General features: G+C 64.7%; 1 protein-coding gene across 12 annotated transcripts in view; it reads right to left on the reverse strand.

Moving 5' to 3' along the window:
* Positions 1-26,330, reverse strand: part of ZNF423 (zinc finger protein 423) — a 262,390-nt gene that overhangs the window by 17,653 nt on the left and 218,407 nt on the right. For all 12 annotated transcript variants that reach the window (XM_036231242.1, XM_036231243.1, XM_016147610.2 and 9 more), the window contains 2 exons: positions 4,224-4,355; positions 2,627-2,742 (listed from right to left, as the gene is read on the reverse strand). In XM_036231242.1, coding sequence (XP_036087135.1) covers positions 2,627-2,742; positions 4,224-4,355 — 248 coding nt within the window. The remainder of the gene's footprint in view (positions 1-2,626; positions 2,743-4,223; positions 4,356-26,330) is intronic.

Consider the following 26,330-nt stretch of genomic DNA (forward strand, 5'->3'; position numbering starts at 1 on the left):
ATGTGTCAGGTGGTTCCCCACTCCTCACTCCTGAGTGTTGAGACTTTCATTCGACGTGTTCTGGATCTAAGTCCTTCATCATAATGGGATTTGCAAATATGTCCTCCCAGCCTGACTGTCATCCACTTAGCAGTTTGATCTTTCAAACACCGAACCCCATACTCTTCGATGCGGGGTGCAGACCAGATAACGCGTCTCCTCCGCTCGGCCTCCCACCGCAGTGGGGGAGCACCCCAAACGCCTTCCCGTCCCGCAGCCCCCCACGCCCTGCGCTGCAGCCATGCTGCCTTCGGCAGCCCCTGGCTCACGCTGACCACAGGGCCTGTGCGCGGCTCCCTTTCCCCTCCCCCTCCCTCTCTCCCCCCCCCAGCCCCAAATGCCACCTCCTCGGAGAGGCCTCCCTGACCATCCTCCCGGGGAGAACCCCCCTCACCTCGCTGCGCGCTCTGACCCGTTACCCGGTCTGTTTTCCCCTGTTCTTGGCCACTGTTGGACAGCGCCCATCGACCCCTCCAGAATGGGGGCCTTTGGGTGTCTCTTTGTCTCATTCGCCCTTGTCTTGCCAGCTCCCTGATCGAGACCGCAGCGGGCCCCCCGGACACGTGTTTGGAACACAGGCATCGCAAAGCTTCGTCCCCGTGTCTGCTCCTATCCTGACTGTTGGGGACGTGGCCCCACACGTCCGCGTCCTTAGAATTAGCCTCGGGCTTTGGGCCGCGTCGGGTGCCCAAACAGGCGGTGCCGCTGCGCTCCTGTTAGCGCATCCTAGGAGAACAGGCCCTGGGGGCCCGCGTCACGGACCCAGGCCGCACCTCGCAGGGTCCAGTCCCCCGTCTACGGCTGTCAAGGCCCGGTCATGACCCGGCCCCGTCCTGGGGCACCGCTTAACCCCCACGCCACCCCAGGGGGGTAAACCCGCCCGCCGGCCCCTGCTACAGCTTAGCGACGAGGAAAACATCGGGGCCTGAAAAACGCTCCTCTCGAAACACCGGGAACTTGCTACTCGAGCCGCCTGACGGAAGCCGGCGTGGCATGGGCTGGCATCGCTGCGGCGCTCCCCATCTAAGTGGTCTGTAATTAAAACCATTAATTGCAGAAAATAGTGCCTCGTTCAGGCTGTAATTTAGCGGGGTTCTTGGCATTCGAGGGCCCGCCCTAAAGGTTGACGGGGTGACCCAGGACCCCGCCGGCTTGCAGGAGCCGTTCTGGCGTCTGGCGCCGGCGGCGGGGCAGGTGGCTGCCACTGACGTGGGCACCGCCGGCCTGAGGCCACAGCCCCCGCTCCTCCGCGCGGGGAGGGGACGGGCCTCTGGCCCCACGGTGCCCGCGACCTTGGCAGGGCCGCGCGGGGACAGCCCGCAAAGCCAGCGAGGAGAGCGGGCCTCGCTCTCTCGGCACCCGGGACAGTGCAGAAGGACTCGGGGCCGCGCGAGTCCCCCATTTAAGTCATCGGAGTTTATCTGCACCGCTGGGTTTCAAGGAGGCCTGTCATCCGGGCTATAAAAAGCTTCAGTTGTCTGGGGACCCGGGGCCTATTTTGATAGCTGGGCCAGGCAGGTAAGGCAGGTGGGAGGTAGGTGAGGCGGCTCACAGCCAGTGCGCAAGCGAGGAGGCTCCCTGGACGGCCTGCTGGGCCGGTGCTGGCACGAGCCCCCTCTGGTCACATGACAGTGAGGGCCCTTAGCCCAGAGGCGCACGCTCAGATGCAGGTCACCGGGGAGTCGGCGGTGGGGCCCGGGCGGGGTCACTGCCTCGCTGGCGGCCGTTTGTAAGGGGAACCCCCTCTCTGGGCCTGGGTCCATGCATCTGTCCCCCACTGTGATGACACGAATCTGTGTCACCGATACAGGGACCTATAGGGACTCAGAGGGGCAACCTGAGGAATGACGGGAACAGCTCTCTGACGAAGCGCCCAGGCGGGGATGGGCCCCCGAGCGTCAGACGCTGAACCCCGGAGTCCTCCATGGGCAGCAGACACCTGCCGTGAGCAGTGTGACAGGTCGGGCCCGGCCTGGCTGTGGGGACCGGCCACAGCACCGCGAGAAGGGGGCTGGCCCCCCAAAGGCCACACTGTGCTCCTTCGACCCCGGAAGAAGGCCACGACGAGTGACCTCGGCCTCGTCCCTGAGGGCGGGTGGACCGCCGGGCACAGGGCCGGCACCTGTGTGGATGTGTGGGCGGGCGGGCACACCCCAAGGGCCTGCGGTGGGTGCCAGCCCTCGGGGTGCTGACACACGCGGCTCCTCGCCCAGGCACGGGGCGGGGTTCCCTGCCCCGGCCGCCACCTGCTCCGGCCAAGGCGGCGTGAATGTGGGCAGGTGCGTCATTCCCCAGCGGGGGCTGTGGGAGCAGGTGCGTGAGGCGCCACCTCTCCGCCGCCCTGCCTCGGCAACCAGAGACGGGCTCCCACGGCCCGGGCCGCTGCGTGAGGTGGGCAGGGCCCCTCCCGCTGCCCAGACGTGGGGCATGAACCGCACATCAGACTCTGTCGCGTGAACACGCAGATCGGAGCGTGTTTGTTACCGCGGCGCAACTGTCCCTGTGTCCCAGCTCAACCCGACACCCTCGGCGCCCGCGGGGACCCCGAGGGGCGCGGGCGGGGCGGGCGGCGGCCCAGGGCACTGACCTGCAGCTCGGTCTGGAAGAAGAACTTCTGCGGGCACTGCGAGCAGTCGTAGATCTTGTCCTCTTGCCCGTGCACGGCGAAGATGTGCTGCTGCAGCTTGTTGGCCTGGACGAAGACTGCAGAGGACGCGGCCTCAGGGCGGGGCGCCGGGGCCCGGGGCCGCCCGCCCACGCCGCTCACGCACCCGCGCGAGGCCCAGCGGCCGGCTCCTGGCCGCGCTGCCGGGGCCTGCCGGGGGCGGCTGGGAGCTGACTGCCTCTTACGAGGGCGCAACACTGGGCAAGCCACTTAGCCTCTCGGGGCTTCATTTCCTCAGCCCCCAAATGGGCGGTCTTTAAAACACGTCGCTCGCTGAGCGGCTGGGAGGACCACGCAGGCTAATCCCGGGCCACGTCATCGTCGTGATCGGCCTTTGCCAGACTCCTGCCAAGCGTGGGCTCCCCGAACACAGCCCGGGCCCCCCGGCAGGCAGTGCGCTCGTCCCCACTGCACGGATGGAAAGCCGAGGCGCTGGGAACATTGACTGCCTTGTCCTCGGGCCCACGCCTCGCGGTGGCAGAGCCAAGGCTGGAACTGAGCAGGCTCAGCGTCGCGTCTGGGACAACAAGGTGCTCGGCAAGCGCGAGGCACGATGCTCGTCACCGAGCTGCCGTCGGCACCCACTTGGGGGCCCCGCGTCCTGGATCGGCGGGCTCAGCGGCTGGGGCTCAGCGGCTGGGGCCCCGCGGAGCCAGCCCCCACCTAGCCCACAGAGTGTGATACAACAGATCAGTGGCGGGGGGGGGGGGTCCCAAGGCGGAAGGGGAAGAGGGCCCTGGGGAGCCCCCGGGGGTGTAGGGGGGGTGGAGGGCCTCGCCCACAGCAGCCCCTTCCCCGGGCCTGACGCGAGCAGGTCGCGCCCGGGCTTTAGCAGCAGGAGCCGGGCCCTGGGCACCTGGAGGCAGCTGCGCATCTGGGAGGGGAGCTCTTCAGAGGGCCCCTCCCGCCAGGCGGCCTCCCCAGGGTGGGCTTCCTGCCGTGGCAGACAGCAGATGTCGGGGGAGGCAGGGGAAGGCCGGGCGCCCCCGCGCACACCGGCTGTCATCTGGGCAGCAGGAGGGGGGCGGGCAGAGCCCCTGAGACGCGCCTCGGGCTGGGACAGCCGCTCGCCTGGGCCGGCGGCCAGTCTGGGGGCTGGGGCTTGGCCGGCAGAGCCGCCCGACTCCTGTGGCCTGCAGCTCGGAGGGAGCAGGGGCTGCGACAGGCCGGGGGTGGGGGGAGCACCGCCGGCACCGGACAGAGCTGACGGTGCAGGGGGGTGAGCCCGGGGCCCAGGCGGGGTCCCCTGAGCCAGGGCCGGGGGCGCTAAGGACTGGCAGCGGCTCGGTGCGGGGGCGAGGCGGGGCTGAGGGCAGGGCCAGGGAAGGGAGCCGCCCCACGGCCCCAGAGGGGCGGCCGGAGGGCCCGGGGGCGGGGTCAGGTCTGCACGGAGGCCGGCAGGGCGCTGTGGCTGGGGCTCCCCCAGGGCCTCCCCGTGAACCCCGGGTCCACGTCCGGCCAGGAGCACAGGCCGAGGTCTAGCGAGCCGCGGGCCCCCGCCCCCCCGCGGGGCCCTTACCTGTGAAGCACACGGGGCACTTGAAGGTGCCGCCCATGCCCTCGAAGCTGTGCTCGATGAGGTGGCAGAGGAGCTTGGCCGGGGAGTCGAACGTCTGGTTGCACAGCTTGCACTCGTGGTTGATGCCTTCCTCTGCAAGGGAACCGGCCACGCCGTCAGCCACCGCCCGCCGCGCCCCCCGGCAGCAGCCCCGGCCCTCCCCCGCCCCCCGCCCCGGGCCGGCGTGGGGGCCGCAGAGCCGAGCCCGTCCCAGCCCCACTGGCTCTCGAAAGCATCATGTGCTGTGACTTCTGCTGGTCCAGGGACCAGCTGCACAGGCCGCATTCAACAGCTTGAACCCAAGACCGTGTCGCACGGACAGGGCCCCGGGGTGGGGTCTGCACAGAGAAGGGGATCCAACCAGGAGTTTAAAAACTCCAGCAGAATGTTTACCGAGCACGGGCGGCGTGCCGGGCGCTGAGCTGGGCGGGGACCTGAACGGAGAATGCGCGCCCCGGCTGTAGTGGGGGTGGGGGCACGCAGAAAGCGCACGTAACACACAGCGTCGGGGGCCGGCGTGCGAACTCGGGCGGCTCTCCAGGTGAGGGCCGGGGCACGGCCTCAGGTGAGCTCGTGCTCGGTAGCAAGGGGGCAGCGTGCCTGAGCTTAGGGGCCCGGGGACGAGGCGGGGGTGAGGTCGGAGGGGACGAGGGGTGCGTGTCACCTGACGGTCACTGGAGGACTTTGAGATTTTACTCTAAGAGGGACGGGCAGCCCCTGGAAGACATCACCAAAAACAGACAGACAGACAGACAGACAGACAGACGGACCTCTTTTAAACTCGGAGGCAGACGGCCTATTTGGCAGCCCGTTAAACAATGGGCAGACACCCTGCCTGCTTCCAGGTCAGAACGCGGCTCCGCCTCCCCACCTGGGAGCTGCCGTGACCCCAAACCCTCACTCGAGGGTCTCAGGGGAGAGCGCGCGCCCCGAGGGCCAGTGACCGACCCGAGTGGGGAGCCGAGTCTGGCACCCACTGGGGTCGGCAGGCGGGGTTCGTGTCCTGGGGCCTGGGCGTCGGCTCGCGCTGTGAGGGAGGACGGAAGGGCCTGGCCCCTGCGCCCAGTGTGACGCGGTGGTCGGCAGGGGGCGGCAGGGAATCCCACCGGCCGAAGTGCCACACCTTCCGGGGTGAGAACCTGGAGAACCTGGTGCCGCCGCTGACTGCGTGGTCTCGGGTAAGTCGGGCAGCCGGTGCCTCAGTTTCTCCCTTTGTAAAATGCTTGTGGACAGCCTTCCTCACCACCGCGCACCTATCGGAAAGGCCAGCGCCCGGGACAGCGGCACCGCGGAGCGCGGGCGAGGACGGGGAGCCGCGGAGGCCTCGCTCGCCGGCGGGCGCACCACAGCCCGGCCACGCTGGAGGGCAGCCTGGCGCCGTCCCAAACGCCGAACATTCCCGCGCCGTGAGACCCGCGGTCGCGCTCCCCGGCATCTACCCAGACGAGCGGAAAACATCCGTCCACATGCAGCCCCGCCCACGGACGTTTGCCGCAACCGCGCTCGTAGCTGCCGGGCCTGGGGGCGGCCGGGTGCCCTCCGGCGGGCGACACACCGTACCCGGCCGCGGGGCGTCATTCAGCACTAGGAGGAGACGGGCTGGCGAGCCGCCGCGCGGGAGACGGGGCGCTCGTCTCAGCGAGAGGCCAGGCCGGAAAGGCCGCGTGGCGCGCGGCGCCGCGGAAGAGGCAAAACCGTGGGGACGGAGGTCAGCGGCTGCGGGGGGCGGGGGGCGCGAGGTGACCTTCAGGGCGAGGGGTGCTCCGTGTGGTACCCCAGTGACGGGCACCATCGTCACGCCTTCCTCTAAACCCGCAGAACGCACAACGCCGAGGGAGAAGCCCCCGCCCCAGGCAGGCCGCGGGCTCCGGGTGACTAGGTGGGCCGGTGCGGGGTCATCTCTGCGCACACGCAAAGTGCCGGCGTGGCGCGCGAGGCAGAGGCCCGGCGGCTGTGCCCCTGGGCGGCAGGGGCCGGAAGGAACCCAGGGGCGCGGCGCAAACCTAACACTGCTCCAAAAAAACAGGGTCTTTAAAAACAAAGTCAGCCTAGCCACCCCCCCCCCCCCAAATAGCCTTACTCTCATCGCTGGTGTGGGAATCAAGTAAGTCACTAATATTAATGGTTAATAAGGGGAAGAAACGGGGTTCTGACCCGCCCCCGGCTCACAGCAAGTGCTCGGCGTCTGTCGCCGGGCACACCGGTGTCGGCGAGAACGTTATCTGGGACAGCCAAGGACACGGCTCCCCCTCGGGGTCCCCCAGGGAACCAGCCTCACCAAAGACGCCAGGTGCTGTGATTCGCCCTCGAAGACAAGAATTAGGTAGCAGAGGGGCTCTGCGGGCACCACGGCGCGAGCACAGATGGGCTGCGGCTCCTGGCCAGTCCCCGGGTCCCCGGGCCCTGGCAGGGGCTGGCGGGGACAGCAGGAGTCCCCCCCGGCCCAGCCGTCCCCGCTGCACGGGCACGCGGAGCCGCGTGCGCGGGCAGGTGGGCCTGCCCCACATAGCCCACCGGCTGGAATCTGCCGGGTGTTTGCCGTGCCCCTGGAGCCCTGGCAACTAGGCCACGCGCCCCCGACAGACACGCAGGCAGGTCTCGCTCATCCCAGCGGCGGAGGGACTCGCTGGCAGGTTTGGGGATGCAGGGCGGGCGCAGCACGCCCCCCGCTTCCCCCGGGGAGGCTCTCATCATAATTAGAGATGGCCTCGGTGTGGGGGGCAGCCTCAGAAGACCCCCAACCCACCCCCTGCCCCGTAAACGATGCTTCTCAATACCTGGCGCTGAGTATGGGTTCAAGGCCCGGATGGATGGATGGATGAACGAGGCATCGGCCTTACATGCGGCCTCCCCATTAGAGTGTGGAACCTCTCGGACGTTAACGAGGCAGAGGGTACGTGAAAATGACAACTGCACAGCGATTTCTATTACAGTTTATAACGTAAATTTAATTTCTGAATTAACCCTGCCTGCTGGGAAAAGCACGTTTCTAGAGAAGGAAAAATGGGCTCGGAGAATCAGACCCCTAGCCGAGGCAACACAGCCAGCGGGGGGTGGTACTCGGAAGCCCCCCCCCCATCTGTATGCATCCCAACCGCATACCACCTCCAGGCAGCCTCCCCGGACTACGCCAGCACACACGGCTGCCCCTGGCTGGGCACAGCGACCCTGGATTCATCTAACCACATCCCGTGAATCTTTCCGATGCTGGCGACCAGGCTGTGGGCACAGATGCTGTGTCCGCCTCCTCGGGCCCCTGAAGCATCAGTCACCGGATCCCCCGGAGGGGCTTGGGAAATACTCACGGAGGAGAGCCACGCCTGGCCAGGCCCTCTCCCCTGCCCACCAGAGCCCACCCCCCGGGCCGACGGCAGAGCAGGATCTGCCGCTCTCCGCCGAGCGGGGCCTCCGTGCCCTCGGCCGTGCGTGGAGACGTGGCCGTCTGACACACACACACACCGAGAAGACAAAGCAGCCTCCTGCGGGTTATAAATCATGTCTGACGGTCACTGTCGGTTCTCCGCATGCCCAGCAATTCATCAGCGGGTCCCCCCGATTCACAGATGCAGCTACGGCCGGCACCCACGTTCAGAGATGCGTGCACGGCCAGGCAGCCCCGGAGCTGCCCCCGGCTGCCACCGAAACCGCCACAGCCCCCGCCGGCACCGATGGGAGGTTCGGGCTAATTAGATCAAGGGCCCACCTGGTCCCTTTCTCCGCTCTCCCCCAAGTGTCGAACCCGGGGAGCTGAGAGAGGGAAAATGAACCCGGCGAAAAGTAAAAATGAGGTGAAAATAATAAAGCCCGAGGGCCCCCCACGGACCGGAGAAGCACTCCCCTCGGGGGCCGGACCCTCCGACCTACAAAACTCCTCTCTGAAGGACGAGGCTAGGAGGTGCCCGATGAGGTGTCCACTCTCTGTACCTCTGCCTCCGAAACCACCCAGTGAAGTGGGGGGCACGGGGGAGGAGCTGCCCTAGTTAGGGGGTGACGCTCCTTCGCACGCCTGTGGCCCCAGGCGAGCCAGCCTGCGGACGCTGACAGAATTCTCCGCCACCGTCACTGCGCCCGGCGGGCGCTGACAACCTCTCACCCTGTCCCGAGTTCCGGGGTCGCAGACAGCAGCACCCCAGGCTATTCAGGGAGAACTTTCCTGACTGCCCAAGGATCACGCAGCGCTTGGGGCAGAATGGCAAGGCTGCCCAGGTCCCGTAGGTCCCCCGCCGCGGCGTGGGGGCTGCGAGGGTCCGTGCGTTCACACGCACACACGATTCCTTCCACGCTGTTCTTCAAAGGCACCGGACAGGCGTCCGTGAAGGGGAACCCTGCAACTTGGGTCGTGCTGCCCGACTCAGCCGCGAAGTGTCCCACCTCGGCCCCACCCCCCCAGTCCCCAGAAGTCGCGGCCGCCACTGGCGATCTGCCGATTTATCACGATCTTTTAAAAATAAAAATAAATATAAAAAACCCAAACTGCCAAACAAACAACCACGCAAGTACAAAAATGCCAGAGCCCCCCCCGCCCCCCCGCTCTCTCTCGCTCTCTCCCTCTCAGCTCTGCCCAGGAATAATAAGTGTTAATTTTACACTTCATTTCTCAAAAAAATAATAGGATGTGCTTTTGCTTAAAACCGAGCCGGCCTGCTGGAACCTTTCAGGCTGAAACTGTGTCAGCCCGAAAGAGAAGCGAGCGAGGGCTTTGTGGAGGAGCGCCGTGCTGGGGGATACTGCGCCCTGCGCGGCCCCCGGTGCCGACTTCTGTCTCCGACAGCATTTGATCCCGGGCAGACACGCACTTATTTCCATACAGGTCTTGGGGGAAGCCAGGAGGAGAGAGCGCTGATCATCAGGATGCCGAAGGTGAAGCCCAGGCGGGTCCCGCCGATGGCACGCGGAGGCCTGGGCACAGGCTCGCAGGCCACAATTTGCTGCCCGGGAGGCAGGCTGGCGGGCTGCGGTGGGGAGGGGGGCAGGGCATTGTCCCCCAGCTCCAACGCAGCAGCGCGACCTGCTCCCGCCACACCCCTGGGCACACCCCCGGCCTTGCCTGGCCCGCCATAAGCAGGGACCCCACTGGGAGGCGGACCGGCCTTGCCTGGCCCGCCGTAAGCAGGGACCCCACTGGGAGGCGGACCCGGCAGTGCCGTTGCTAACGCCTCCCCCACTCTGGGAGAGAATGAGTGACGCGTGATGAGTCACAGGCGCCCGAGCTGACGGGGGCCCTGACAGCCCCTCCGTCCGGGAAGCGGCACTCGAGGACGCAGCAGCCAGAGCCAGGAACACCTGCGTTTGGGTCCCAGCTCCGCGCACGCCGCCCCCTCGCTGTGTGTGCACGGACAAGTTACTGAACCTCCCCGAGCTCCCGCTGCTTCTGCTAGAAAAAACGGGGAGAATCACCCCGGGGTTTCTGCAAGGCCGCCGAGCAGGCTTCTCCTGCCACAGGACCCCTGCCCTCGCTGCGGCATCCTCCCCCCAGACCGCCTCCTCCCCGTACCCCCACTTCATGCGGCATGCAGGTGTCTGCTCGGATGAGGCCGCCCCCCACCCGTTAAAACAGCACACGCCTCACCCCTTCCGGCTCCTCGGCCGCCTTGACCGTCCTAGATCCTGCGCGCCGCCCGGCACGCGAGTTCGTTGGGCCCTCACCACGAGGCTCCTGAGCTCATCGCTACATCACCAGCACCGAGAACAGGCCCTGGCACATCGTGGGCGCTCAGTGGGCAGGAGACGAAGGATCCGTGTAGACCACTGAGTACTCTGCTTGGGACGTGGCGTCAGGGGCGTGGGGGAGCGCTGGGTGCCGTGTGCCAGCGCGGCCTGCTCCGAGGCACAGGCGGGGAGGCCGCCCCCCGTGGCGGAGCAGGGCGGGGAAGCAGGGAGGGACAGGCCCCCCCACGACACTGTGGCGGACGGGAGGGGGCCGGGGAGCAGGGGGCTCGCTGATCGCCCCAGGCAGCCCCTCGCTGGCTTTACGAAGTACAAAAGAGACCACAGACGCCGAGAGCTGGGGTCCAGCAAGCTACCCCCACACCGTGAGCACCTCGACCGTCCAAAAACCGGCGGCGAGGAGGAGGGTGCGCGGCCGGCCACCGCATTTCCACGTCTGAGCCCGCGGCCCCTGCCTGCACCAGGTCCGGCTGACAGGAGGGCCGCGGACTCCCCCCAGGGGAGGCGGGGGGCGGCCCTGCACCTGGCAGCGTGGGCGGCCCAGCCACGCACCTCCCCCCGCGGGAGGAAAGCAGAGAGATGCACGCGGCCTCTGCCCGCACCAGGTCCGGCTGACAGGAGGGCCGTGGACTCCCCCCAGGGGAGGCGGGGGGCAGCCCCGCACCTGGCAGCGTGGACGCCCCGGCCACGCACCTCCCCCCGCGGGAGGAAAGCAGAGAGATGCACGCGGCCTCTGCCACCTGCCTGGGCAACGGACTCCAGCACACGCCAGCTCCACAGCACTGGGGGCTGGGGTTCCCCCCCACACCACACCAAATCAGGTCAAGTAAAGACGCCTGAGGTCCCGGGGTCCAGGCTCAGATACACACAGGACACGTGGAGATAATGAAGAGGGGGCGCAGCACCCAGCATTCCTCTGGGCAAATGCGGACGCAAGGGGGGACCCAGGAGGGGCCCCTCTGATGCCACCCCAATAAGTAGCCAACAGCAAACAGGCAAACAGAGAACACGACAGAGCACGTGCCGGCGGTGGGGTGGGGGGGGCTCGGGCCTTTGTTCTCTCTAAGGAACAAAGACTTCGGGGCAGAGAGAGCGGAGGGCAAAAAACAGCGTCCAGACAGCCAGGCCGGGCCGCCGATCGATGCGTCATTACGCTCCGGCAGGAAGCGAACCCGGGCAGGCGGAGGGGAAGGGGGAGACGACCCTGGGCGGCCACGAGGGTCTCAGAGGGGGCCCTTCGCCAAAGGCCAGGCGGGAGCTGGGGAGTGAGGGCGGGGGCAAGTGCTGCCCTTGGGGTCCCCAAGCCCCTGGGGCGCCCGGACACGCTGGGCATGGTGCGGTCCCCGACAGCAGCCCTGGCCTCCCCGAGAGCGGGATGGAGCCGCAGCCTCTCAGCCCAGTGCCCCGGCGACGGGGGTGTGCGCCCTGGTGTGAGGGGCCCTGAGCTCCGCGACGGGCTTCTGGGGATGCCGGTCCCGTCGGAGGTCGGCTGTCACGGGACTCGGCGTTCAGAGCCGTCCCAGCGCTCTTGCCGAGGCCGTACGGTACAGGGCTCTGAAAAGGGCAAAGTTTTCCAGAGTCGTTTTTGGTCCCCACCACACAAGGCCGAGGAGTCGTCAGCTAACAGGGGGAAACATGTTCCTATTATCCCGACTGGGATGGAAGGACGTGGGGTGTCGTTGGAGGGGCTGCTCGACACTCACACGCGACGCCCCGGCTTCCCCGGTGCCCCGGACCCCCAGTGCCAGGGTGCGGTGGGCCTCCCGCCCCTCAAGGACGCCCAGCCTTGCCCGAAGCCGTGCCCCACCACGGCTGGCCCCATTTTGGGCTCCCATTTTCCTAATTAATCCTGGAGGACGGGCTGTGCCCTTCCTTCTCCCCCGGGGAGCAACTTCCCAGGCCTTTCTGGCCAGGAGGGACCCACCTCAGGGTCCCCCGTGTTTCACAGAGGCTTATAAATGAGCTCCGGCAGCCTGAACCGGGCCCCACGGGGACCCGGAGCCTCTTCAAAACAGAGCCCTGACAATTAGGCAGCCTGAGTTTTGAAAGGCTTGGGATTGATGGCGAGGACAGCAAAACCATCACCTGGGAGCTGGGTGTAGTCCTCCGGGGGTTGCCTGAGGTCAGTTGCCATGGCAACGGAGAATGAGCTCAACCTTGTAACTGACCCTTATCTTTTTTTGATCTGCGGGCCACTTGGGGCCAAGGCTTCAAATCAACTGGAAAATAATCCGGTCACATATCAGAAAGAAAACTATTTATACTTATTTACCCAGGCACCCACCAACATTTGCCCCCTTCCACGGCGATGCCAGCCTCGCGGGTCCGAGCGGAGGCCATGTGACTGCAGGAGGAAGGGGCAGGCTGACCCCTCTCCGCACACCGGCAGCGTCGCGTGTGGGCGGGGGCGGACGAGGGGGCAACGGGGTCCCCCACCCACCCCGCCCCTCCACCCGGTGGCGTCCAGTACGAGTCCACGCAGGGGGTCGAGCCCTGAGGTCCAGCCCCGCGCCTGCGACCCAGGCGTCACGTCAGCCTGGCCCGATCACTCGGCCGCCTGGCCTCATTCCAGGGCCGGCCAGATTCTCCGCATGTTCCCAGGCCAGACGTTGTGGGTCACTCTCTGCACCCGGGGACAGCGTCGAGCTGGGGTTTGGGGCAGGAAGGCTGGGAGGGGGGACCGTGCAGGCCCTCCCTCCAGGCCCCACACCATGGGAGGCCTGGCTGGCTCAGCCACCCCGCACTCGCCTGGGGTCCCCATGGCAAGGTCGGCCAGGTGGCCATGGCCCGTTTCCAGGACTCGCCGTCCTAAGTCACAAGTACTTTGCTCGCTCTCGCCTCCTCCGAAACTCAACTCGGGAGACTCCAGATGGTTCCGCTGACCGACGACTCCCGGGCAGACGGAGGCTCTCTCCAGCTCTCCGACCTGCCCCCACACCACCAGCGAACACAGGCCCGAGGTGCCAGCGGCCCTGGACGGTTAGTGAGGAGACGCCGCACCTGCGCAGCGGGCCCTGCGTGCAGACCTCTCGCGGCAGCTGACAGAGGCCTGGCCCCCGCAGTCTGAGCGCTTGTAACCTTCAGGACACAAGGTGACCCGTTGTCTTGGGCAAAAAAGAAGTCACCAAACAGGCCCTGGACATGCCACTGAGAGACGGGGTGCGCCCGTCTCAGCTACTTAATGGAGAGAGAGAGGGAACCATGGGGTCAAATCAACCACAGGCCGATGGGGGAGAGAACCTCCCTGCCCCCGAACCCCTTGAACTGAGGCTTTGGGAGCCTCAAACATCCACTGCCCTCCTCGCACTCACCCCCCCCCCCCACCCGCACGAGACCAGGGCCCTCGGGAAGTGAAGATGCCGCTACCCGCTCAGTGGAGGCAGCAGTTTATCCTTCCTTAACGCACCACCTGCTTAACACCTACCGATGGGTATCGCCCATCTTCGGATGCGCGTCTCCTACAACAAGGCGACTGCTGAAAAACCCATCGTGCTAACAATCCTCAGATTAATGGCCTCTAATAACATACAATTAGCGTGACAGGCAGGCTGCGGAACCCTCATTGTCACCGACCCTGCCGGGGACGCACACGTCACTCCTGCTTCCACTACCAGGGGTTTCCTCTGCTGCTGACATCGTTTTTTTTTTCCCCGCCAAGATCATTTTTTTTTAAATGAGCAAGAGCAACGTATCAAGAAGCCAGAGAGTGGTCCACGCGCACACACACAGGGCAGGGACGCAGAAGGCGGGGGGCAAGGCCGTGCAGAGCTTCTCCATCCCGGCAGACCCAGGACCGGCCCCGCGGCTCCTGACGCTTAGAGCGAGACCTTGTGCTCGGCCTGGGAAGTGCAGGTCCCCGCGTCTTCCTCTCCGGCCATGCCGACTGGACACTGGGCAGCCCCGCCTCCCAGCCACTGCCAGGGCAAGAACGAGTGAGACCGCTAGACCACGGTGGCCGATTTCTGTCGCAAAGCGCTGAGGAGTTTGCACCTGCTCCATGTGCACCATCTGATAGGTCAGCTGCTGGCCAAGCGTAGCTATTTAAATCTCAGTTAATCAGTTAAATAAAATGGAAAGCTCGGTCCCGCATCTCAGGCGCTCGGCAGATTTGCACGGCAGAGCGACCGGCCGGGTTCAGAGTCCCCGGCGCACTCGGCGCTGGCGCCCCAGGGCCTACGCGGAGTGGGGCACAGAGCAGGCAACAGGTAAGTGTTTCCCACGCCGACGCACGTGTGTTTCGAAACGTGGTGAAGAGCGCCTCGCCCCTTTCGCGCATCGGCTCTTGTGGCGATTGCCCTGTAGGGGCGACTGCTCAGATGTGACCTTCTATGACCTTCAACTTGCACTGCTACCCCGGTAACGATGGGGTCGCTTTGCCCGGGCAGGTAAGAGTACGTGACCGCAGGACCTTCCGAGAGTAATAAGGTTTCTCTGGAAAACGCAACTCAAACCGTTGGGTGGCTCCGGACTGACAGGCTGCGAGGCGGATCGGTCACCGTGGGTGACTAGCTGGTCCAGAAGCCCACCTGCCACACCCACACCGAGCCACCCCTCACCACGCACCCCGTGTCCCCAGATCCTGCATGTCCCCGAGAGACATCAGAATGTGAGCAGAGGACCCTTCCTGCAGTCAAGGCCAAGACATCCCCGTTCACCCCGGCTTCGCCCCGCTGCCGGCCAGGGAAGCAAACGCCGGGGTCTGCAAAGCTCGGCCGAGCGGTTTGCGCGGCTCCCTCGTTCGGCTTCCGCAGGCCGCGCTCGCGAAACCGGGTTTTTGCTGCGACCCGAGTACAATGAAAACTGAAGCTAAAATGGGAAATTCAAACGCAACGTGGAATAAATGGATACGTTCAAATCAATGCTACGGCCTTCGAGCCGTCACGTGACTCCGGCAGACCCACCGGCACTGAGCCGACTCTGGGGAGTGGCTTTCCTTCGGCCAAAAAGCCATGCTTCGAGTCACGTGGCCTCTGAGGCATTCAAGGCATTCATTCGGTAGGTCGACCTGGGCTCTCCCGCCCCCTGCCCCCCCTCGCCCAGCCACACCCACCACCGCCACCTTGTCAGGACAAGCCAGGGCTGCCGCCTCCTCTGTCCCTCCCCTCCAGCAGGCCCGGGGCTGGACGGCCAGGCCCAGGCTCAACACCAGCCCTGGCTGCTGCCTGTTCGGCTCCCAGAACTGAGCTCTGCCACACGGTTATCTGGAATGGGGTTGGCCCAGCACCCCGAGACCAGAGTGGGGTGTGCCATCCCTAGACAGCTCCCAGAGGCCGGCCAGTCCACCTGCTGCGCCCACAGCCAGCCCTGTCCGCCACCTGGCCCTGCCTTCACCCACCGGCAGGCCCCGGAAGCCCGGGGTCTGTACCCAGCTCCCATTCCCAGCCCAAGGAGGCATTAAGTGACAGCCGCAGAGGGCCCCCACCCCCAGAAAACGGGACGGGCAGCCTGCGCCAGGGGCCAGGCTCCGACTAACTGCTGGGAGGCTGGGGACCGGGGTGGAGGCCACCCCCGTGCCGCCCTCCACGCTCCACGCTGGCCCAGGGAGGAGAGCAGCTGCCGCAGGCTGGCCCGCCGGAGCCCTGGGTCATAGCGGCCCACATCCCAGCCTCGCCGCCCCGGGGCCCAGGACACGGAAGCAGCTCCACTGGAGGGCCAGGACCTGGAGTGATGACCCGGGGTCCCTGGTGCCACCGAAGGCCTAGGTCTGAGATGGCGTCTCTGTCCCCACTGGATATGACCGGGAGATGGACGTGCACATAGCCCTCGAGGGGTACGAGGGCCTACAAATTACACGGGTTTCTTAATATAGAAGCTCCATCACAGCAAAGGACATAGCCCCCCATCCCAACCATGACGTCCGCCTCATACCTGGGGGGGCAAACGAACCCCAGGCAGAGTCCTCTGCCCTCACCTCAAGCTTCGCCATGCCCCGAACACACGAGGGCCCAACCCCGATGACAGCCCGAAACCCAGAAGCCAGACGCTCACGCAGCACCTTGAATTCCGCTCCCGAAACCGAGAGTGCGTCTCGGACCCACGACCTCCCGGGCGGGGGCTCGACCCGGCCTGGAAACGAGGGCCCTGCGCGCAGGCCGCGATCCGGGCGCCCTGTCCGGCTCACCACGGAGAGCCCCTCCGGGCCTCCTCGCGGGCTGCGCCCTCCCCGGGAACGCCCTCCGTGCCTCTGGACAGCAGCAGGCGGTCACGCTCGCACGGCACAGGGACACGTCCAGCCTGCCCACCCCTCGTCTCGAGCCCCACGGGGGACCCCCGCTCGCTGCACTGAGAACTGCCGTTCTGCACGCTCAGCCTGCTCCCCCTCTCGGCCCCCGCAGCCGGCACCGCCCGGCGCCCTGCGTGCAGTGGGTCAGGGCCTGCGGGACAGAGGGGGCTTCCTCAGAGACAAGCCGCATTGCGCCCCGGCCCCAGCCCCACGGGCCAGAGACGAACGCCTCCTGAGAGGACACATACGGAGGCGTCGGACGGTCCTCGGGATGGCAGGATATGCTTTTCGTAGCCTTGCTTGGCCGTATTTAGTTTTCCTGCAATGGGCATGGATAACTTTTGTAACAAATTAGAATAAAAGCTTCTTACTTAAAATTCTAACCCACTGACTAATGACTAAGACAACGGAGGCAAGGACAGCATCCCTCTCGGGCCCCAGCGTCCCCGTCTACAGGGCGAGGTGCCTCGGGCCCCGGTCTGCGGCGGTGCCCGTGGGGGGCTCCAGGCAGCTCTCACCGTCTGCTGGTCCCCGCCAGGTCCGCGTCTCCGTGGGGGCAAACCGCCCGCCTGTGCCTAGACTCAGACCCATTGTCTGCTGAGCGGGGCGGGCAGGCCACTGCTCAAGCCTGGGCCCGGCCACCGTGCGAGCCGGCACGTCACCTCTCTGCACCCAGCTCCCCATGCAAGACGGGGACAGAGGTCACAGGCGTGTGTGGAGCTGGGGGAGCACAGGGCTAGCCAGCTCTTACACTCTGCAAGGGCGCGTCCCCCACCCCCGGCCCCACGCCAGGCGTCAGGCTGCATGTGAGTTGGGATTCGTTTCAGGCTCGGGCCCCAGAGGGAAGGAGACATGCCTGACGTGACTCGTGGCCACAAAGCCAGAGGCCGGGGGTGCGGGGAGATGGGCAGCGAGGGGCAGTGAGGAGGCTGGTGTGTGACGTCCCCACAACCCATCAGACGTCCTCAGCAAGCCTGCTTCTGACCAGGCCAAGGGCGGTGCCGCCCCCTGGGAAGGCGGCCGCGCCGAAGGCCCCACAGGCCAGATGCAGCCCGCCCGGATCTGCGCCCTCCGTGAGATTGGAGATGACAGGCTCGGGGGCCGGGGGGACCGGGTCACAGGCAACTTGGCAGCGGGAAGGAGGAGGAGCAGCTGGGCTCCCAGGCCTCGCCCCCTCCCTCCCGGCCCCGCGAGGGGCCGCCCCTCAGCCCCTTGGGGCTGGGTTCTAAAGGCCCCCGTCCAGGGCTGAGGTCCTGCGGCCGCGCACCTTCCCACCCCGTGGAAAGCGGTGCGAGGACCCAATATTTGTATTCCGAATGCTAATTTGACGTAGAGGAGCGGGCATGGGGGAGTGTTTATAATCGGCACTCCAATAAGCCCACAAATGACGCCAGTATTTTATAAGCTTGTTAGAAACAAATCACCCCTCAGCTGATATTTACTTACTGATGAATCACAGAAGGGCTCAATACACAAAGAGAGAATCCGAAAGGAGCGTCTTTCTCCAGCCCCACACTCGGCGGCGAGGCTGGGAGCCTGAGCCTGCTCGCCGGCCGCACCTGTCCCTAGCCCCTCGCTCCCGACAGCCTCCCCTGGGGGGCGAATCACTGGCACCAGCCCCTTCTCCGTGCGGACCCTCCCCCCGCACCCCATCGATGGCCTAATCTGAGGCTCGATCCAGCTCCAGTGGCAGCCCGTCCTTCTGCCGCCCCCAGAGTCCTCTGCGGGAGCAGATCCAATCCCGCTAATTTGCATAATGATGAAGCCCTCCAGTGCGGGCCGGGTCTTCGGAGGGTTGGGAAGAAATATGCCCTGTCCTTCCGAGAGGCACACAGAAGGCTCAGTGCAGCCCGAGAGGAATGGGGTGCCCGGCGGGTGGAGAGGGGGTGCTGCGAGGAACCGGCAGCTCGCCCGCCAAGGACAGTCCAGGTCTGTCACCTGCTGAGCCCATGTCCAGCTGGCCCAGCGGAGGAAGGACTGCCCAGGGCTGTAAACCAGCAGGAAGTGAGGTTCATAGTGCCAGCTTCAGACTCGGGCCGGACAGACCCAGGTCATAGCGACCGCCACCAACCGGCTGGCTGACCTTGGGCAAGCCACTGACCTCAGGCAGCCGGGGAAGCACAGGTTCCAACAGCCTGATAGAACGTAACCACTGCGGCCATTGTTACAGTAACACCTCCTTATCCTCACCCCAGCGCGATCTGGTCCGCGATCTGGTCCGTCCCCTCAGGTGTTTATTTAAACACCAGGCGCCAGGCATTGCGGAGGGCAGTGCAGGAGACACAGGGAGGAATCAGACACCTTTCTGCTCTTTAAATCGCCTCTGGTGACGAAACCACTCCGGGTCCTTGAGGAAAGGGCAGGACCAGAAGGGGGCGCATCGGGCTCGGCAGGGGGTCGTCAAGCTCTGCTGTGTGGTCGGGATCTGTTCACTTCTGAAAACTCATCGAGCTGCACTTTTCCGACGTGTACATTTTTTTTCTGGACATAGGACAAACTTCGAAGACATTTTTAAAACCTGATCAACTCCCTCCGGGAGGGCGACTAGCCAGGTGTCACGTGACACTGGGCAGGGTAGACAGCGCGTGGGGTGGGGGCGAGGGCCACGCGGACGGGAGGGTGAGCAGCACCCCAGCAGGTGCCTGGTGCACATAGTGGGTGCTCAGCAGATTCCTGCCGGCTGCGCGCACGAGTGACAAATGGCTTCCTGGAGGAGGTGACCTTGGAGGAACGTGGGAATGAGATGTTGGGGGAGGGTTCTCTCCGGTGCACAGGCTCGTGACCAGGTTTGCTCCAGGAGACAAGTGCTCCCGGGACCAGGGGCCACCTGCAGCTTAACGCCTCGGCCGGGCTCGCAGTCTCGGGGAGCCAGACCTCCAAGAAGCAGTTTCATCCTTCTTCCACTCTACAAATACGACTGAGCACCCCGGTACAAAGTACCGTGCCGGGTGCCAGCAACATGCAGCTGAACAGGGTCATGGGGCCCCCGAACCCAACAGTGCTCACTGCTTCCTGTCAGCAAGCAATTCGGAAAGAAGTGTAAACACACAAAGCTGAGGCCGCGGCGGCCTCCGCTGCTCATCTCGGCGGTGCCGTGAGGCCGGTGCCGTCTTCATTCCCATTGACGAGTGAGGAAGTCGCCCCCGAAGGACGTGAACTTGTCCTGGGTCACGGTGCTCACCGACGCGGCTGACCCACAACTGGAACTCAGCGCCCGCCTGCTGCACTGTCTCTGGGTGCTGATCCAGGGGCCAAAGATGGGTCTTCCCCTCGGCCTCTGCCGGACCCTGACACCCACGTCTGCTTGCCAGCTCTGGGAGAAGGCTGGGCAGGGGCACCATTGTACAGGTGGGCACGCGAGGAGTCTAAGCGCCAGCCCACGAAACGTAGCAAGCAGCACCAGAAGCCGGCGCCAGGAGCTCGGCTGCTTGTCCAGCGCATGTTCCCTGCCCAGTGCCATTGGTGGGGCAGTGGAGCCAGGACGGGGGGTGCGGGCAGGCAGGCTTGGCGGGGGCCGGCCCAGCACACCGGGGTGCGACGTGTTCGAGGTAGGGCCCCGGCCCCCAAAGGGCCACACGGGCTCAGGGTCCCGCTCAGAGCCTGTGAACCACATGGGCGTCATTCTCAGCCCCGCCCAGCATGCGCCGGCCTGGGTGACCCCCACCCCCCACTCACTGCCTCCTGCCCGCCCCGTGAGGAAGCGACCCCCGCTGGAGGAGCGGCTCACACCGAGCCGGCGCTCCCCGCCGCCTGGGAGCGGGCGCTGCTGCTCCAAATGGCGACTTCGCAGGTCGGGGTGCGATGTTATTCTCCCCGGCACACGGGAAGCGGGCAGGACGATGTGCCCGGGCTGGGCGGCCGTTCTGCCTCCCAAGCAAAGCCGCACGGACACTGGCCGTGACGGTGATGGGTGAGCCTCAGCTACTACAGCTCAAGACAGGACTGGAGGGCTAATAATTAGTAACGTTTATGAAGTTCTGACTACGAGCCAGGCATTCTGCTAGACGCTTTCCACCCAGGGTGGGCTCATAAAATCTCCACGAGGAGGTGACCGTGGGCGACGGAGCCCAGGCATTCCAGCTCTTAACCCCCGGCTTCTCTAACGGGGACTTCCTCCCTGTTTATTTGTTACCACTGGTGGCAGAGGCCCAAGGCGACTAAAGTGGATACTTTGTTTCTGTTAGGAGCAAAGCACAGAGACGGGTGTCAGCACGGAAGAACCAAACTGTCTGCAAGAAGTGTAAACTGTTGCGCCCGCAAATGCAGGCTGTCTCTGCACTAAGATTAGTTTTAATGATCAGGCACTTTGCTCAGCGCATAGTAAGGTCACAGCAAATGTCTTCTGACCAAGCAAAAAAAAAAAAAAGTTGACATTGTTTAAGGAGATCCGAGTTTTCTGTATTCCGGTCTGGCTACTTTGCATTTCAAGCCCCCACCCACCCACACTTCCAAACAGTGACTCTTTCAGGAAGAAACTCCTGGCAGTGTGTCCTTGGCTAAGCTGTGTTCTTTCTCTGAACACAGCTGTGAGACTGGAGAACTCATGAGGTCCCTCGCTGAGGTCAAGCCTCCATCCTAATGGCAAAGGACTGCGTCAGATGGTGGGGGATGTGAAGGATGCTCATGCGAGAATTCCGTTAGAAAGTCAAGCTTTAAACCCAGGGGCAAGACGTCAGGAAGAGATGCTGATGGTGAGTTCGCGGCAGCAGCTAAAGAAATGCTTCTCCGGAAGCTAGCGGTGCTGTCGGAAGGCGCGGAACTAAGCGCTGAAGCTTAGGACGGGCTGTGGGCGAGAGGCTGCCCTCTGATGCTTTCGGACTGTCCCCTGAAGTCCCCACCGGTCCCCATTGTCTCATCTCTGTTGCCTTGCCCTCATCTGCCTGGTCCTCAGGGGCCACTGACTTGTGACCCTTGTAAAAGAGAATTCATCGTCAAAGGCAGGGCAAGAAGGAAGAAGCGTGTACCTGCACCTGGGAGGCCTGTAAACTGTGTGACCTTAGGGAGGTCACCTACCTCCTCTGAGCCTCATCGCCAATACTGGGGACGTATCTGTATCTTTCTGATATTCTTTCCAGGAAAAAAGAAAAAAAGCAAACAAACAAAAACCCAGCTTCCCCGCCCCCCCATGCAGTTTGGGGAACCGATGGCAATGTGCATCCGAAAGGCGAGGCTCTGACGTGCGCTGACAGACACCCCAAGTCCCAAGAGCTGCGAGCCACAGAGGCTGATTTCTCATTCACCCGTCCTGTCCGCGGCAGGGGGCTCTGCCCCTGGAAACCGCTTGGGCTCCGAGGGGCGGGGGCGCCTTCGTCTGTGGCACTGACAGCCACTGCGCCGATGACGATGACGGACCTCAGGAGGGCCTCGCTCTGGCGGGTCCGTGCTCTGGCCCGGCAGTGGCGCAGGGCCCCTCCACGCAGCTCTTCAGCTGGAAGGAGCCAGCAGGCGCCCCCCGAGATAAAGGGGCCGGGTTGTGCACTGAGGGAGCAACGCTCCCCAGAGAACTCGAGGCCGGAGTCGCCACGTAAGACAGAAAAACGCACAGTGGCGAGTGATGCGGCCTCTGGGCCGGAGGCCGTTCCAGCTGCACGGCCCAGGGCCTGCGCTCTCTCTCTGGGTCAGCTCCGGAGTGGCCAGTGGGTGGGCCCCAGACAGAGCACCCCCAGACAGAGCACCCCCGGCCCCCACGCCCTCTCCTGAAGGTGGGGGGCGAGACCTTCCTTCCAGCCACTCAGCTCTCCAAAGACCGTACCGGGTAAATGCCGTCTGCTGTCTGGGGCTCTCCGCAGAAGCCGCTCCTGCTGGCGGGGGCTTCGGGAGCCCGCCTCGGCGTCAGGGGCCAGGTGTTGCATCCCTAATTAGGATGGGGATTTTTTATCACCCCACGCAGAATTTACATAATTGGGAAGGAGGTCGCGGTGAGGACCCTCCCCGCCGGTCGTGCATTTTCCATGGCCTCCTCCCACGTTCCCTGGCACACTTCGAATTTAAGGGAAAAATGAATCGATTTGAATTTTTTGAAATTAATTATCATCATTGCCACGGAAAAATGCATCCACTGCCTTCCTCCGGGAGTTGAGGGAGGAGGGGGTGATCTCACGTGGAGAGGGGCCTTTGGAGGTGACCCCCCCCCCCCGCTGTTGTACTCTTTCTTAAAGAAGAACCCCGCCTCCCCGGCCTCACCCTCCGAGCACCATCCAGGGCGGGCTGGGCATCCTTTAGAATTTTTTTTTAGCACCAAAATTAATGCTTTAAAATGTCATTTGCTACAGTAAAATTTATCAACATTATTATATACCATAGAAACTGCCATCCCAGACAAATCACGACATTAAAATTTGGTCTAGAGTTCCCCAGAGGAAACGTTGGCTGCAATTTGTATAACAGTTTATATATTTATGCTATTTAATGGTACAAAGCAATAATTATGACTTCATTCACTGATAAGCAGCGGCATCCCATAAATCGGAGGTGGATTTGGAACGTGCCAGCTCTGACACCAGTGTACTCGCTGTAAATTATGTCGCCGTTAAAAAAAAAAAATCCCAGCAAATAAGAAGGAGCAGCAGGAAACTAATAATGCATCTCCAGCTGTTCCATTTAACCTGCAGACGTGGCCATCTGCACCTCGGGGTACAGGACGGGGAGACGGCGGCGAGAAGGAGCTGCCCTGGGGGACACAGTGCGCTCCCCGACATCCGACCAGCGACCTTGCTCCTCCGAGGGTCCGAGGGTCCGGGCAAACTCTGCCCAGAGCCAGGAGAGTTCCCACGGCCCGAGGGTCCACCGCCCCCAGCCCCAGGCCCAGCCCCCGCACCGGAGACCAGCCGAGCTGCCATCCCCCTGTCACGGAGCGGCAGGCAGGGGGCTGGGCTTCTGTCCCCGGGCCCCTCTGCACTGCAGTGCTGGCCTGACCAGGCAGCCGGACGTACGGTTCCTCGCAGAGCTTTCCTGCATCGAGGCACGGGAAGCAAGAGGAAGAGTGGTTCCTGTCGCAGACGTGTGCCCGCTTTGCACGGCTCCAACAGGAGGCACGGACACTGAGGCCCACACTAGCACACAAGACGGAAACGCCCAGGCGGCCGCGAGTCACCGCTTTGGGGCGGGGACGGGCACCCGGGCACCCAGCCGCTGGGGCCGCCGGGCCCTGCCGGGGAGCCGCACGCCGCAGAGGTGGTTCTGGGGCCCACCCAGCCTCCGTCCAGATGCACGGGGCAGTGGGGGACTGCACTCATGATCCAGAAGCTTCAGAAGGATTACAGTCCATCTAACCTGTCTTTCACGTTTTAAAACTGCAACCTACAGCAGAAACGCACACGCCGTGACCTAGTTGCACACGGGCACAGGCGCCCGGCGGGCCGGCTCTGACACCCGTGTACTAGTGGAAAATCACGCGCGAATCTGAATGACTCTACGGGGCCGCGCGGCGCTCCCGCGAAGCCCTCCGCCCCGCACGGCCTGGTCCGCCCCGTGCTCTGCTCTCCTGGTCAATGTGCCGGCCGCGCCCGGCTAACGCTGACCCGACGATCGGCTGCCGGCTCGCAGCCTCAAATCCGAGCCCCACCGGCTGTTTCGCGTCTCTTGTTCTACAGAGGGAAGGCTGAAGCTCAGAGAGGGACGCCCTTCGCCAAGGCCACACAGGTGTGTGGCCCAGCCAGGACCCAGGCCCAGGCCCCCAGACGTCTTCCCAGCGGACCTGGCTGTCCACGTCACCCCTAAGCCCCTCCTGGGCTTCCCAGTGCCCACTCCCCATCGCGCTGGGGACAAGTGGGCTCCTGGCCCCCTCACGTCCCTGCCTGTAGCTGGGCGCAGACGAGGGCACCAGGTGAGGACGAGGTAAAGCAGAGGGGACAACGAGAAATGGAGCCCTCGAGAGTGGCTTCCAATTCATTCAGTCCTAAATTTGGGGGGCAGGCAACCCACAGGGTCTCCCTCTGAGGGCCCTGACGCACTGCCCCCCAGGCAGCCAGGAAGCACCGCCATGGCGATCCACAGAGAGGTGACCTCCGCTCGGGCGGGCGCTCCTCCTGCAGGCTCCCACGGGGACCCCTTTATGGCTGGGGGTGTGGGCAGCTGGCTGGCCCGGCCCGCGACAGAGAGAGAAGGGGACAGGGTGACCCTGGCAGGGCCACGAGGCAAGTCAGCGCGGCGTCCCCAGAGCGGGGGCCCGCCGCCGGCATCGCGGTGTCCCGACCGGAATGGCGACCCCCGTCCCACCGGAAGGTGGGTCCCCCAAGGAAAGCCCGTAGGCCGGGGCAGTGGGCGGGGGGCGCAGTTCCCACTACCCTCCTACCTGCTCACAACTTCCTATCATTTCGCCAAAATGACTTTACAACTAAGAAAACAGCGTCTCTTGGCCGCCCCAATGGTCACGGATTCTCGACAACCGCAGGGCAGACGTCCAGCCACGAGCTTTCCCACGGCGGAGTCCCACATGCCGGCGGCTCACCGGCCACTCCGCGAGCTGCGAGACATCCGGTCCCGCCTGGACGCCCCCACCCGGCCCCCGCCCCCACGGCGCTGCCGCGCCCTCGGCCTCAGGGACGCGGCCCTTCCATTCCTGCGGTCTAAGCAGCACCAGGTCCGAGAACCAGAGAAACCGTCCCTCGGTGGGATCTGCTCCGCGATCGCCCAGGGGGTCCCGGAGGCCGAGCCAGTGGCCCCGACTCCTTAGCAGCGTGAGGACACGGGACACGGAACACCCAGGCTCGGGAGTGGGGTCGGCCCGCACACATGTAAAACATGCGGGGTGCGTTTGGGCTGCAATCCAGACGGTGGGGTTCACGGGGAAAAGCCAAGGCGTCCCCCTCTGGAAGGGCAGGAGCCCCGCCCGCCCCCCCCCCACCCAGAGCATGGGGAGCTGGGGGCAGGGGGAAAGACCGGTGCTGGGGGGAGGGGAGGGTGGACCCCGACTGGTGAGGAAGTCGGGCAGGCGGCTCACCAGAGTGGCCCCCAACCCCGGCTGGGACACAATGTGTGGCCCATACCACCCTCAACCCACAGCAGAGCTTCTCTGTTGGGGGGGGGGTCACCTTATTTTTTGTAATTAGTTGTCAACATTTTTAAAAGCAAGACATTTTACACTAAAATCTGGACTTTGAGCTTCTCTAGAAAACTCAGGACACCTGGCCTCTCCCTGAACAAAGGTGGAAGGGCCCGGGCTCCGCTGGGACACAGTGGGGCCACTGTCACACGCCATAACGCCTGGCCCCTGCAGACACAGGGTGGGCGACCCTGGGACTCCCTGGTGAAGGAGCGAGGAAGCCTGAGGTCCCGGCCCTCCCCACCACCCCCCTGACCAACTGGCCACATGACTCGGGCAGACCCCGCCCCTCCCTGGGCCTCAGTGGAAGCCATCCAAAGAAGGGGGCAGAAATCTACCGTGCCTAGCTCAGTGCCCCCAGGGCGCACCCTCGGGCCTCAGCCAGGTGCCGTCTCCAGGTGGAGGGCAGGCTGGAAGGAGAGGGGGTGCCGGCGGCCCCCGCAGCCACCCCCGCCGTCCCCAAGGAGGTGCTGACGCCGCCCTCGGCAGCTCGATATGAATACCGTGTCAGAGATATTCAGAATGACAAGGCATTATTGCTGCAGCAGGCGGAATCTCAGGAGTCCTAGAGATAGGATTTCGAGATCCTCGGCTAAAAATCAATAGTAATGCCCAAGAATTTATAAAAGAAGCACGTCAGTCTGCATTTGAGAAGACACACTTTCGGTTTCCGGCTAAACCAAAGGGACAAGTGCAAGTGTGCCTCTCCGAAGGGCAGGAACACAGAAACCCCACCGCAGAGTCCCGGGCGAGGACGCCGAGTCTGCAGCTCCCGGGAGGCCGGCCGCCTCTCGGGGCAAGGCCAAGATGCCACAGGCTAACAGAGACCAGCAGCGCCCTCGAGGGCTCCCTCTGACCCTCCGGGAGGGGACGGGGAGGCGGGAGAAACCCACTGCCTGGCCACCCCGGACCCTCTCCGTCCCGCAAATTGGCGCTTGCGGAGCGAGCGAGGACGGCCGGGAGGCACGAGGCCTGGATGCGGCAGGTCTGCTCCTGGCTGCAGCGCGGACGTCAAACGGTGGCTCCCCCTTTTTCCCAGGACTGTGGCGAGGACCAAAAATAAATTCTAAAAGCATCAAACGTGCTCGGGAGGCGTGATGACCCAACAGAAAGGGCGCGGGCCCTGAAGACGGGT

This window comes from Rousettus aegyptiacus, unplaced genomic scaffold (assembly GCF_014176215.1).
Source record: "Rousettus aegyptiacus isolate mRouAeg1 unplaced genomic scaffold, mRouAeg1.p scaffold_m13_p_14, whole genome shotgun sequence".
NCBI lineage: Eukaryota > Metazoa > Chordata > Mammalia > Chiroptera > Pteropodidae > Rousettus > Rousettus aegyptiacus.